A 13,540-nucleotide genomic window follows, 5' to 3' on the forward strand; every position below is an offset into this window, starting at 1 on the left:
CTGTTATCTTCAACTTTATGTACTACAATTAAATATGCAATGAAATCATAGGAACTAAAACTCCTTTATCAAGTTTCATTCTTTTATTTTAAATAACAAGCACATACTTCAAAAATATTTTTTCTTTATCGTTCAACAACGGAATTCGTTAAATTTACTCACTTCACATCTATATCCCTGAACACCAACACTCATATTTTTATGTTCCACACCACTTGGCCTTCATCCTAGCTAAACACAAAGATCAAAACTGTGCACATGTCAAGAACTGATTCTTTCATTCCAGTCTTTCTGTTTAGTTTTGGTCAGAGTTCGTCCTTCATCATCAGAAAATGAAACAATTTATTTGCAATTTCAGACCAATCTTTGTAAAATTCTAATTCAGTGTCTTGGTGGTAAAGATGTATTAAGTTATCTCGGAGAAATTTTATTTTTCCAGCATGATCTTTGAAATGCTGCAAACATGAGTCCTTTAATTTCAAGGCAGCTTTCAGAATAATTTCCACGGTGCTCTCAAACTCTCGCGGTGGAATGTTATCCAAGAGATCACACACGATTCCACAGAATCCATTTTGTACCAGGTGATCCTGCAGAGGAAACCTAAAGAGAAAATGAAACAAACTCAAATTTCTGTGAAAACATTTTTCTTGACGAGAAGACATACCGATTATAAAATAAACGATATTTATTGATACTTCGAAAGGCACCGGAAATAAAGTCCCCCCCCCCCCCCAAAAAAAAAATTGGCAAATATTAAATATCAATCAAATACGAATATGAGTTTCAAGATGCAACATTGAACTAACATGATGACTACGATTCTTATGCCTGTCCTTTTTTTTTTTTTTTACTTTCCGTTGTTCACATACATAGCGATACCATTTCAGTCATTCAGATACTAATGACCAGAAAACATTTATGACTTGTACATTTCTGCACGAGTGAAATTTAGGACCAAAACACTTCATCATAGTCTAGTGCGCCGTCTGTGCCAACGCCACCGCCATTTTTCAAAAAGTCGGATTTCAACCCGGTGTAAATAAAACGTTATAAAATTCATACCTGTTAAGAATAAACACCAAAATTTGAGGAAATATAGTTAATTAAACAGTTTTACGAATTTCCATTTCCATTAAAATACAGAGTAGTAATTACTTTTCCGTAGGATTTTGAATATAATAAACCGATTTTTAATACCAACTTTTGGGTATTGCGCCGCCTTCCTACACCAGACAATGAAATGTATCATTTAAAAAGGGTTTTTGTGTAGATATTCCATATTTGTTTACATGTATAAATTTGTTAGATAGTGTTGGTTTAATCTTTGTACGAAGTTTCATTAATATACGACATCGTATTCCTACAAAACAACGCTTGTCTACGGAATTCTGGGACAACCCTCGCATTTAAAGTCTAAAAGTAAAAAATTATTTTTAGGGCTTTAATAATTATTATATTATTGTAAAGATATCCAACTATTTTTCAAACTGTAAGTTGGTGATCTTTCATATCAAATTGCTTAGCAAAGGACACATCTCTTCCCCAGCTTGGTTTCATTGAGCGACAGAACAAACATTTTTTTAACATCTCCTCCTTCCTTCACTTAAACAATCAAACCAAATTAATGACTAAACTTCTGGCAAGTTTTTTGTCTAAAATAAACCGTGTACAAATTATTATAAACTTCTGCAAAGGAATTTCCAAAATATAGTTTAACTTTACAGCCGTTCGTTTCTCGAATACGACTGAGTCAACCATTTTTTGTCACAAGTAACCTCATATTGACGTCATTTTCACATTGTGACGTCACAATCATGATGCAAAACGTTTCAATACATATGCTATTTATAGAACATGCGTATGACTTTATGTGTGCCAAATTTCATTCTGATCTGAATTGTGGTTTTGTAAATATAGAGGTAGTTCGCGAACTTTTTGATCACCCCTTGTACGTCCACAAAAATAGTATTATCAGATCACTTTTCACGCTTTCTTCTATACACTTTTCACTATCTCTGATAACTTACTCATCATACTGTCTTAACATCTCCTTGGATGAATGCTCTCTGTTGTCCTTGGTTACTGACTCGTGCTCTTCCATCAGATCTACAACCAGAGACAGCGCCCTCTCGGTAAGTTTCATCACATCTTCCGCCGGCCCTTGCTCTGAAAATAACTTCGCCAGGACACTGAACCCGCCGAGATTGCCGAACTTCGTTTGAGCGTACGGAAAGTTTCGAACCATTGCCGACAGTGCAAATAAAAGCTTCCTCTTAACGGAGACTTCCGCTTCCGTTGAAAGTGCACGCACAAAATGTTGGAGAAGACCAGCCTCAATACAGTATATTTTCACTTTAGGGTTACTAAAAGCGAAATGAAAGATTATAAGTATTTCAATACTAGTATTTAAATGGAAATTTTTTGTAGATGTACAAGCTGATGGCAGAAGACACGTTTTAATCTTACTTCTGAAGAGATGATGCCAAGAGTGACGCCGAGATGGACCTGACGTTCTCATCAGAGTCATTGAGGCTCTTTATAACCATTTTCATACCACCAATGTCACAAAATAGGATAGCATTATCAATCTAAAAATGAAATTCAAATAAAAATTAAAATAAGATAATTTAAATATTTAGCTACCGACCTATCAACATCAAGTATCTATGTTACAGTTCGAAATTGTGTATACAGTTAAACCTGTCTTATCCGATAAAATCAATTTCGGATTGGACAGTGTGTCTGTATTGCCAAGATTTCTAGTATCTTGCTGTCAAGCATCTTTGCAAGCCAAGGATTTCTGATACGCTACTCTCCTCATGAGAAGAGTAGCATTTTAGAAACCCATGGCTAGCGAAGATTGCTGTCAAGTTTTTAATTCTCTTTGTCCTGTTTACTAATACCTAAAAATACTGAAGTATGTTATTTTATATTGCACACTGCAACCTTCTTATTGCTATACCTATTCTCTTTGCCGTTCTTTGCAAAGTGTTGACATCAATCAAAAATTTTGTTACAAAAGGTAATGATATCTTGGCCGAACTCATCTTTGCTAGCTAAGGCTCTCTAATCTGTTTCTCTCCTGTCAAACTTTTGTAAGGAGCTACGGAAAGAACTCTCGCTTTTCGGTCGGGTCTGATTCTCGATTCCGGAGCTTTGTCAAACTAAGGGCTGTGTACATGTATCATAAGGGAAAAAGTATCGTGATGCATCACAAAAACTTTATTTTATAATCGAAATACATATATATGTATATCAAGATAAATGACGCTTTAAAATTTACACTTTTTTCCATAAATAATTATGAATTTTATATTCTCTGGCAAGAAGAATGTACATGTCTAGATTTATATTTGTGCATTCATTTAAATATACCTTATTGTAAGTCATTGCTATTTTAAGAATTTTATGAAAAATTTGATTCCCAATTTCATGTTTCGATGCATCGTATCCAATAGTGATTCCATCGCCAAAGGACCAGCATTAATATAAATCTTGGTAAAATTAGCGTGTGGAAATTTAATGGATGTTCTCTATGGTTTGGATATTCCTTAGATAAATAAAGTGCCGCGCCACAGCATGATACGCCCGTCAAAAACTTAAAATTTTCTTGAACAGTTTAGGTGCAAGAAAATCACGTCAACCTTGGTTCTAATATTTCGATGATTTTTCCATTCCTTAAAATATTTATGCATCCCCTGTGATGTAGGCATAAATTATAATAAATATTACATCACTGATAGATTTCTGTGCCGGTTGTGTTAGACCTTGTCAAATGCCCATCATATTAAACAATATCAAATTAGTCTTAACAACTTAATCTATACCAAATTAATTTTGAAAAGAAAAGACTGGCCATCAAATGACATGTTATAAACTGACCAGCAGTTCTTCTGTCTAATCCCCTAAGGGTACAGATAAGACTGCTTGATCAGATAGCCTTCCTACATTGAACTCATTAATTAATCTTAACTGGATGCTTGTCTACTCATTACTACCAAGAGATGAATGGGTCTGCATTATCTACCATAATTGAAAACATAAAATACTCAAATATTTTTTTTGGTTGAGATTTAATGTCCGACAGGTTTTAATATATAATTTATATGGACATGATGATTCCACCCCACCCCATAAAATTAGTTTTTAAATTAATAATATTACATAATATCAGATTAGTCTATTATGCAAAATCAAATTAGTTTTAATTACTTTTCATCAAATTCATTTTAAAACTTAAGCTAGCCAACAAGAGCTATTTTTAATCAAACAGGCTTACCCATTTGCCCAATACTCAAGGGATACAGATAACACCAATGCCCTGTCAGCTAGCTCCTCACACTCAAAACCCATTAATTTCTCTCTAATTTGACATCAAAATTCTTCTTGACCAGTGCTTGATAATTACACTCATGGGAGAGGTAGAATTTCTCTAACATACATTATATTTGTTATAGATTGCTGTCAAGTATATGTTTAAAAAATAAGTATTTTCTTGATTTAACACTTTTTTAATAGGGACAGTGCAATACTCTTACATTATTTGGGATGTGTAAATAAATAGTAAAAAGACACATTTTTTTCTTTAAATTTCACTTAAATTAAAGGTCACAGTGACCTTGAAATAGGTCGCGACACACCTTTTTAATCTAAGATGCATAATCTGGCCAAGTTTGATGATTGCAAGTCTTATAGTTTTCTAGTTATGGGCCGGAAAGGATTTTCCATATTTGGCTATAACTTCTTAATTAAAGGTTAGAGCGACCTACTTTTTGTGCGCGACACACCTTCTACCCAAGATGCATCAGATGACAAAGTTTGATAATCCTAGGCCTAGTAGAATTAAAGTTATGAGCCGGAAACGAAAAAGCTAACAGACAGACGGACGGACACGAAGCCTATAACATAATACGTCCCGTCTTAAGACGGGCGTATAAAAAAAGTATAAACACTATTTCAGCATTTTTAGCATACCGGTATAAAATCGATGAAATGATTAAGATTTTAACAAACTTTCAAGGATTTAATTTGTGATGTTATTATAGGCCCTCCGTATGAACTTATCGGGGTGTAAACACAGACCAGGAAGAAAAAAAAGGTGGGGAGAGACACTGATAAAAGACAGAAACCCCGGAGGATTACGTACCGATTATCAGGTAAGACAATTATATATGTACGTATTATTTTTATCATTTTAGAAATATAATCTTCTTTTGGTTCCTGTTCCTACATGTATGGGTGAGCGGTAAATGAAGCAGATAAAAGAAAGACGCAATTTAATTTTTTTTTTACAAGTTTGATACACGACACACCTTGTACCAATATACTCATATATGATATAAATATCCATATCTACTTGTAACATTCTGAAATTCTTCAGATTATATACACTGAAAATAAAGCTCGAAAAGTTTTCGCAGAAATGTTCATAATATTCAAAATATACATATTTCAGTAAATAAGTGTAAGCAGATAAGAACTGGAAGGACTTGTGGATTAATCGTTAACCCGTTGAATCGATATGCACATATACCTAATTCATTGTAGACATATTAGACCTGTTACGCAACAACAGGCATAACGTATTTTTTACGGAGACACATTAGCTGAATCAAATTCTTCATTTCATTATTAACTTTGCAAAGCAAATGTATAACAAATAAGGCCTATAAAATGCTTAAAAATTAAAAGTTTCTTATCAAACAAAGAAGTAAAATTCCACAAAAGTAACCTATAAGTGCGCATGACAGGTCATTTAAAATACATGCATTGGTAATGCACGTCTGGATTTTTGGCTACGTTTTATATTTGTTGCATTCATGTTGAAAAATAATGATTAAAGTATCACAACAAAGAAAAACCTTAAAGCAATATGAGCTGCATGTTTGACATCGAAAAATTTTGTTGCAAATTTGTAATTAACTATTTCAATGAAAGAAAAATAGAACATTTATAAATTTTTGTTCATTTATGCACTGGAAGAAATTTTTATAAGCTATGATTGAAGCAAAATTGCATTATTGTCGTCCTGTACAATAATACTGTTTATTCGATTGCACAGAAATATTTCTTCTGAAATGTTTTTAAAAATTATTTTGGTCTTATTCATCAAAAGGGCTTAAATTTAATGCAAATTAATCATAATAACACATTTTACCAGAAAAATAAAATTCTCAAAAATGCAGCTCATATTGCTTTAAATATCACGTGAGTATATGATACAAGAGTGTTATGGATTCATATAAGTATTGAATGGAACAAAATAAACTGATGGATAATATGTTGCACAAATACAAGAGAGAAAAAAATCATTAGAAATTTTAGAAATTGGTCTTGTACTCTGTAACCATAACTACAGTAGATCTTGTAACTTGTTCTCTGTAACAATAACTACAGTAGATCTTGTAACTTGTTCTCTGTAACAATAACTACAGTAGATCTTGTAACTTGTACTCTGTAACAATAACTAGAGTAGATCTTGTAACTTGTAATCTGTAACAATAACTAGAGTAGATCTTGTAACTTGTACTCTGTAGCAATGACTAGAGTAGATCTTGTAACTTGTACTCTGTAACAATAACTAAAGTAGATCTTGTAACTTGTACTCTGTAGCAATGACTAGAGTAGATCTTGTAACTTGTACTCTGTAACAATAACTAGAGTAGATCTTGTAACTTGTACTCTGTAGCAATGACTAGAGTAAATCTTGTAACTTGTACTCTGTAGCAATGACTAAAGTAGATCTTGTAACATGTACTCTGTAACAATAACTAGAGTAGATCTTGTAACTTGTACTCTGTAACAATAACTAGAGTAGATCTTGTAACTTGTAATCTGTAACAGTAACTAGAATAGATCTTGTAACCTGTACTCTGTAGCAATGACTAGAGTAGATCTTGTAACTTGTACTCTGTAGCAATGACTAGAGTAGATCTTGTAACTTGTACTCTGTAGCAATGACTAGAATAGATCTTGTAACTTGTACTCTGTAGCAATGACTAGAGTAGATCTTGTAACTTATACTCTGTAGCAATGACTAGAGTAGATCTTGTAACTTGTACTCTGTAACAATAACTAGAGTAGATCTTGTAACTTGTACTCTGTAACAATAACTAGAGTAGATCTTGTAACTTGTACTCTGTAACAGTAACTAGAATAGATCTTGTAACTTGTACTCTGTAGCAATGACTAGAGTAGATCTTGTAACTTGTACTCTGTAGCAATGACTAGAATAGATCTTGTAACTTGTACTCTGTAGCAATGACTAGAGTAGATCTTGTAACTTGTACTCTGTAGCAATGACTAGAGTAGATCTTGTAACTTGTACTCTGTAACAATAACTAGAGTAGATCTTGTAACTTGTACTCTGTAACAATAACTAGAGTAGATCTTGTAACTTGTAATCTGTAACAGTAACTAGAATAGATCTTGTAACTTGTACTCTGTAGCAATGACTAGAGTAGATCTTGTAACTTGTACTCTGTAGCAATGACTAGAGTAGATCTTGTAACTTGTACTCTGTAGCAATGACTAGAGTAGATCTTGTAACTTGTACTCTGTAGCAATGACTAGAGTAGATCTTGTAACTTGTATTCTGTAGCAATGACTAGAGTAGATCTTGTAACTTGTAATCTGTAACAATAACTAGAGTAGATCTTGTAACTTGTTCTCTGTAACAATAACTAGAGAAGATCTTGTAGATTTTACTCTGTAACAATAACTAGAGTGAATCTTGTAAGTTTTACTCTAGAACAATAACTAGCATAGATCGTGTAACTTGTACTCTGTAACAATAACTAGAGTAGATCTTGTAACTTGTACTCTGTAACAATAACTAGAGTAGATCTTGTAACTTGTAATCTGTAACAGTAACTAGAATAGATCTTGTAACTTGTACTCTGTAGCAATGACTAGAGTAGATCTTGTAACTTGTACTCTGTAGCAATGACTAGAGTAGATCTTGTAACTTGTACTCTGTAGCAATGACTAGAATAGATCTTGTAACTTGTACTCTGTAGCAATGACTAGAGTAGATCTTGTAACTTGTACACTGTAGCAATGACTAGAGTAGATCTTGTAACTTGTACTCTGTAACAATAACTAGAGTAGATCTTGTAACTTGTAATCTGTAACAATAACTAGAATAGATCTTGTAACTTGTACTCTGTAGCAATGACTAGAGTAGATCTTGTAACTTGTACTCTGTAGCAATGACTAGAGTAGATCTTGTAACTTGTACTCTGTAGCAATGACTAGAATAGATCTTGTAACTTGTACTCTGTAGCAATGACTAGAGTAGATCTTGTAACTTGTACTCTGTAGCAATGACTAGAGTAGATCTTGTAACTTGTATTCTGTAGCAATGACTAGAGTAGATCTTGTAACTTGTAATCTGTAACAATAACTAGAGTAGATCTTGTAACTTGTTCTCTGTAACAATAACTAGAGAAGATCTTGTAGATTTTACTCTGTAACAATAACTAGAGTGGATCTTGTAAGTTTTACTCTAGAACAATAACTAGCATAGATCGTGTAGCTTGTACTCTGTAACAATAACTAGAGTAGATCTTTAACATGTATTCTGTAACAATAACTAGAGTAGATCTCGTAACATGTATTCAGTAACAAAAACTAGAGTAGATCTTGTAACTTGTTCTCTGTAACAATAACTAGAGTAGATCTTGTAACTTGTACTTTGTAACCATGATTAGAGTAGATTTTGTAACTTGTAATCTGTGACAATAACTAGAGTAGATTTTGTAACTTGTAATCTGTGACAATAACTAGAGTAGATCTAGTAACTTGTACTCTGTAACAATAATGAGAGTAGATCTTGTAACTTGTACTCTGTAACAATAACTAGAGTAGATCTTGTAACTTGTACTTTGTAACCATAACTAGAGTAGATCTTGTAACTTGTACTGTGTAACAATAACTAGAGGTAGATCTTGTAACTTGTACTCATTAATCATCACTAGAGTAGATCTTGTAACTTGTACTCTATAACCATAACTAGAGTAGATCTTGTAACTTGTAATCTGTAACAATAACTAGAGTAGTAGATCTTGTAACTTGTACTCTGTAACAATAACTAGAGTAGATCTTGTAACTTGTACTCATTAATCATAACTAGAGTAGATCTTGTTACTTATATTCTGTAACAATAACCAGAGTAGATCTTGTAACTTGTACTCTGTAACAATAACTAGAGTAGATCTTGTAACTTGTACTCTGTAACAATAACTAGAGTAGATCTCGTAACATGTAGTCTGTAACAAAAACTAGAGTAGATCTTGTAACTTGTACTCTGTAACAATAACTAGAGTAGATCTTGTAACTTGTACTCTGTAACAATAACTAGAGTAGATCTCGTAACATGTAGTCTGTAACAAAAACTAGAGTAGATCTTGTAACTTGTACTCTGTAGCAATGACTAGAGTAGATCTTGTAACTTGTACTCTGTAACAATCACTAAAGTAGATCTTGTAACTTGTACTCTGTAACAATAATGAGAGTAGATCTTGTAACTTGTACTCTGTAACAATAACTACAGTAGATCTTGTAACTTGTACTCTGTAACAATAACTAGGAGTACTTTTGTTACTGGCCTATATTCCTATATTTGCCCTCATTTGTTCCTATCATCAGTATGACTATCAAACACAAATGGCCTTCAGCACAATTTTAGAATTTGACCTAAACTTTGTCACACAGGACTCTCTTGTTCTTTGAAGATCATTTTATGTACAGAGATAAGGTATTTTGGTTCATTTTAATCATAAGATTTGATAATTTATTTTCCCCAGCCCAAAAACTATAAAAGTTATTTTTGTATCATGACATATGATAAAAAAATATCTTATTCAAATTACCTTTCAATTATATTATTTAGAATAATTGATTATCATACTCATAGATGAATAGCAAAAGGTTATAACTTCTCAGTAGAATATGAATAGATCAAGTTTCCTAGCTCCAGAACACTCAACCCGCTGTTCAAGAATTTCAAAATAGACTTCCAAAGAAAACACAGTGAAAATTGTCTAATCTGGATCCTGTGTATTCTGAAATCTTGCCTTATATGATGTAAAGCTTAAGTCCCTATTAGTAAACTTATAGGTTTCATATGTTGTCTAATATTGAATGTTGTCTAATGGATATCATTGCTGTTTGAACCGATGGTTTCTGGATTAGTCAAGTTTTACTTCATATTGAAAATTTATTTGATTTTAAGAACAAATACAGATATATTTGTTTGTATGTAGGTACATCACCTGATGCATGTAGTCCAGTAAGTTCTCCATGACATCAATCCTCTCCGTGTTGTCAATAGAAGTAGAGTTCAGCATTCCGGTCAGTTCTAGGATCGTCTCACGGTCAGTTTTAATGTTCATCTCTAAACTCTCTAGGTCCTTCTTAAGCTCCTCATAACTCTTGTATTTCTGTTTTACTACCTCCATCCGCTAGAAATTTTAAAATGAAAAGCCTTTTTACGTAATTTAATTAATGCATTTTAATTGGTCTGCATAAAAGTACATGTATTTGTATAGAAGAGGCTGGGGAAAAAATTGAACTGTAGAACATACACAAACAGAGAAGAGATTCTAAAAATAATTTAACACTCAACAAACCTAATATAATTAGCAGACAAGTGATCTTTACCATTAAATGGCAAATCACAGTGCATTCTTGTAGGAATATTATAATATTTAACTGCAATTTGTCCAGAGAATATGTATGTCCCAGCAGTTACTTGGAGGGTTTTCCAAATCATACAAGGGGAATTTCCCTTTCTATAATGTTGTAATCCTCATTTTTTTTCTGGTATATACCCTGATATTACATGAGTCCATCTATGAAACTTCATTCAATCTATGGCATTTTTAATAAAACATTCAAGGCAAGAAGTTTAATTTTTTTATTGGTTGATACACAGGTATTTAATTAGAGCTTAACGAAAACACTTGAGAAAATGAAACATTTAAGGCAAAACATTTTCATAGAATTTTTTGGTGTGTTTATTACCACTTTACTACAAGTGCAACCAATATAAATTGCCCAGCTTTCTTGCAGATTATGTAACAGTTTTCAAACCATATATCTGTAATAATAATTCTTAAAAACCTGATTTAACTCTTCATCTTTCACATTTTAGGACTTAGCACTGAACATGGAAAAAGAAGCCCAGCAGTGTGTTATAAAATGTGACCTGTGTAGCTCTATGGAAAATGTAGAGAGCTTTTGTAAGAACTGCAAAGAGACCTTATGTGACCACTGCTGTGAGATCCATTCAAAGAGTGTAGCCTCAAGAGATCACGAGATCATATCACGTGTACAAGCTTCAGCTTATGGCATTGTGGACGACATGAAATGTCCTTCCCACAGTGGTAAGCACTGCGAAATGTACTGCATCACATGTGATTCGGTAGTCTGCACAAGATGTGTTACCGATAACCATCGTGGACATGAGTTTGATGAACTCAAAGAACTTTTCAGAAGAAAACCAAAAGAATTTGAAAACTTAGTCAAGATTTTTAATCAGAAAATTACACCAAAATATCTTAAAGAATGTGAACTTCTAGAAGGAAGGCTGGCACAAATTGACAAAAATCAAGCTTCCATGGAATCTGAGATTCACTTTCAAGCTGAAGAGTTCAAGATGAGCATAGACACGTTAGAAGAAAAACTTAAAAGAATGTTGCAGGGTGTGATCAACAATGAAAAAGCACCAGTGAAAAAGTTACTGATGTCAAGAAAAGCACAATATGCTCAGCTGCAAAAGTCCATAAAGAAACTGCAATCAATATTTGAAAATCAACACATGACAAATCTTCCTCTTCTCCTAACAAAGATAAGGCAAACATTAGAAGCAACAGTTCTGCAAGAGGAGGCAACCGTTTCTACTGAAATGGCTTCATTTGAAAAAGGTGAAATTTCCATGGAGAAACTAGAAACATTATTTGGACAATTTAGTGTTAGTTCAACAGAGGATTTGAGAAAGAGAACATTACCACCCGTAAAGGTAGCAGTGTCCATTGAAAATGTGATTGAAATGTCCAACTTGAAAGTTCGGGTACCTAATGTGTCTTCTGTTATTATAATTAGTGACAAAGAGTTACTCGTCTACGGAAACAAGTTTGGCTACCAGATTACAAAAGAAAAGGGACAAGTACAGACGGAAGTTTTCCAGAAATATGGACTCCAGCATCCTGTAGCAGTGTTATCCAATGGACTTCTACTGGCCAGAGATGAGCAAAGTCCAAATAAAATATTGCAGATCTTATCAAACCATGTCAAGAAGCCCTTCTTGGAAGTGGAGATTGTGGAGGTGACAGGAATTCATGTGACACGAAGGAGCGAGATTCTGATCTCAGTAGCTCAAGTGGAAGACTCTTGTGGAGAAGTCTTAAAATATAACAGAGTCGGGGAGATGGTGTTGCGAATTTATGAGAAATGTTCTGGAGAGGCCTTGTTTGCTAAACCAACATCCCTTACTGAAAACTTGAATGGTGATATCTGGGTCATAGATGTAGAGACCAACTCTACTGAAACCTTGGATAAGTACGGACTTTACAGATTTTCCTATAAAAATAGCGACATTCTAAAAAACTTTACACCTCATACCCTGACCAATGATTCTAATGGAAACATTTTGATATCAGATACCGGGAATGGAATCATTCATGTAGTGGACCGTGATGGGCGGGCATTAAGGTATCTGGACACGGCCAGCCTGGGCATCAGACCCAGTGGCATAGCGGTGGAGGGCCCAGGACAGCTCTGGGTGGTAGACGGCCTTAAGAAAAAATGTTACCTACTGAATTACTTTTAACCTGTGTTTTATCTCTTAAAATATACAAATGCCCAAAATAAATTTTAATTATCCCTTTACAAGTACAATTATTTCCTTATACAAAATGACAGAGTACAATATTACTGTCTTTGTCCTGTAAATACACTGTTTCCCAATCTGAAGACAACTTCCAACAACATTGGTGCTACTCATGCAAGCAATCAGGTTTCAATGTATGGTTATGCAATTTATGCTAGTTAGCACTTATTATACAAGTTGTTTAAAAATTGCATTGAAGTAATTTTAGTAAAAGGTGACAAATAGGCTATTAAAATGCAACTAGTCCATGTTGTCATGAAAGAATACACTAGTATTTTTATCACTTTAGATCACTATATTTTCGCGACACCTTATTTTCGTGAGACTGTCTTTGACTCCTTAGAAGCGAGACAAAATTTTCACGAATTTTGGCTATTGCTCTTTTTAATCTTTAAGAATAATAATAAATGCGAGAATGATAATTTAGCGAGTACATGCTTTTGTGTAATTCCGTGAAAATAAAGTTCTCCTGAATAACAAGAGGCCCAGGGGCCACATCGCTCACCTGAGCAAATCGGCTAGGAAAAAGCACAAATCAGATCATAACTGAAAAGTTTACTGAAGTGGGGAGGGGGGGGGGGGGGGGGGCTTGAATTTTAATACTATTTGAGAATGCCTTCATATTAATACAGCATATAGCTTTGCTAC

At 33.6% G+C, this 13,540-nt stretch overlaps 2 protein-coding genes across 4 annotated transcripts; one reads left to right on the forward strand and one right to left on the reverse strand.

Moving 5' to 3' along the window:
• Positions 1-118: 118 nt before the first annotated feature.
• LOC134257841 (nucleotide exchange factor SIL1-like) lies at positions 119-10,773 on the reverse strand. The gene is made up of 5 exons (XM_062740431.1): positions 10,632-10,773; positions 10,275-10,463; positions 2,467-2,588; positions 2,028-2,363; positions 119-600 (listed from the first exon to the last, which is right to left on the reverse strand). Exons 2-5 carry the CDS (start codon positions 10,458-10,460, stop codon positions 306-308), a joined length of 939 nt encoding a protein of 312 aa, XP_062596415.1. The 5' UTR covers positions 10,461-10,463; positions 10,632-10,773; the 3' UTR covers positions 119-305.
• On the forward strand, positions 5,076-13,416 carry LOC134257840 (tripartite motif-containing protein 2-like). 3 transcript variants are annotated; one of them, XM_062740429.1, is made up of 2 exons: positions 5,076-5,173; positions 11,156-13,416. In XM_062740429.1, exon 2 carries the CDS (start codon positions 11,171-11,173, stop codon positions 12,830-12,832), a length of 1,662 nt encoding a protein of 553 aa, XP_062596413.1. In that variant the 5' UTR covers positions 5,076-5,173; positions 11,156-11,170; the 3' UTR covers positions 12,833-13,416. The 3 variants fall into 3 exon arrangements, with proteins under 3 accessions (XP_062596413.1, XP_062596414.1, XP_062596412.1); XM_062740430.1 differs by having other exon boundaries at positions 5,100-5,156; XM_062740428.1 differs by lacking the exon at positions 5,076-5,173 and adding an exon at positions 10,266-10,376 and having other exon boundaries at positions 11,156-13,415.
• The last annotated feature ends 124 nt before the right edge of the window (positions 13,417-13,540 follow it).

Source organism: Saccostrea cucullata, unplaced genomic scaffold (assembly GCF_032062105.1).
Source record: "Saccostrea cucullata isolate Sc308-1 unplaced genomic scaffold, CSIRO_AGI_Scuc_v1 ctg15826, whole genome shotgun sequence".
Lineage (NCBI taxonomy): Eukaryota > Metazoa > Mollusca > Bivalvia > Ostreida > Ostreidae > Saccostrea > Saccostrea cuccullata.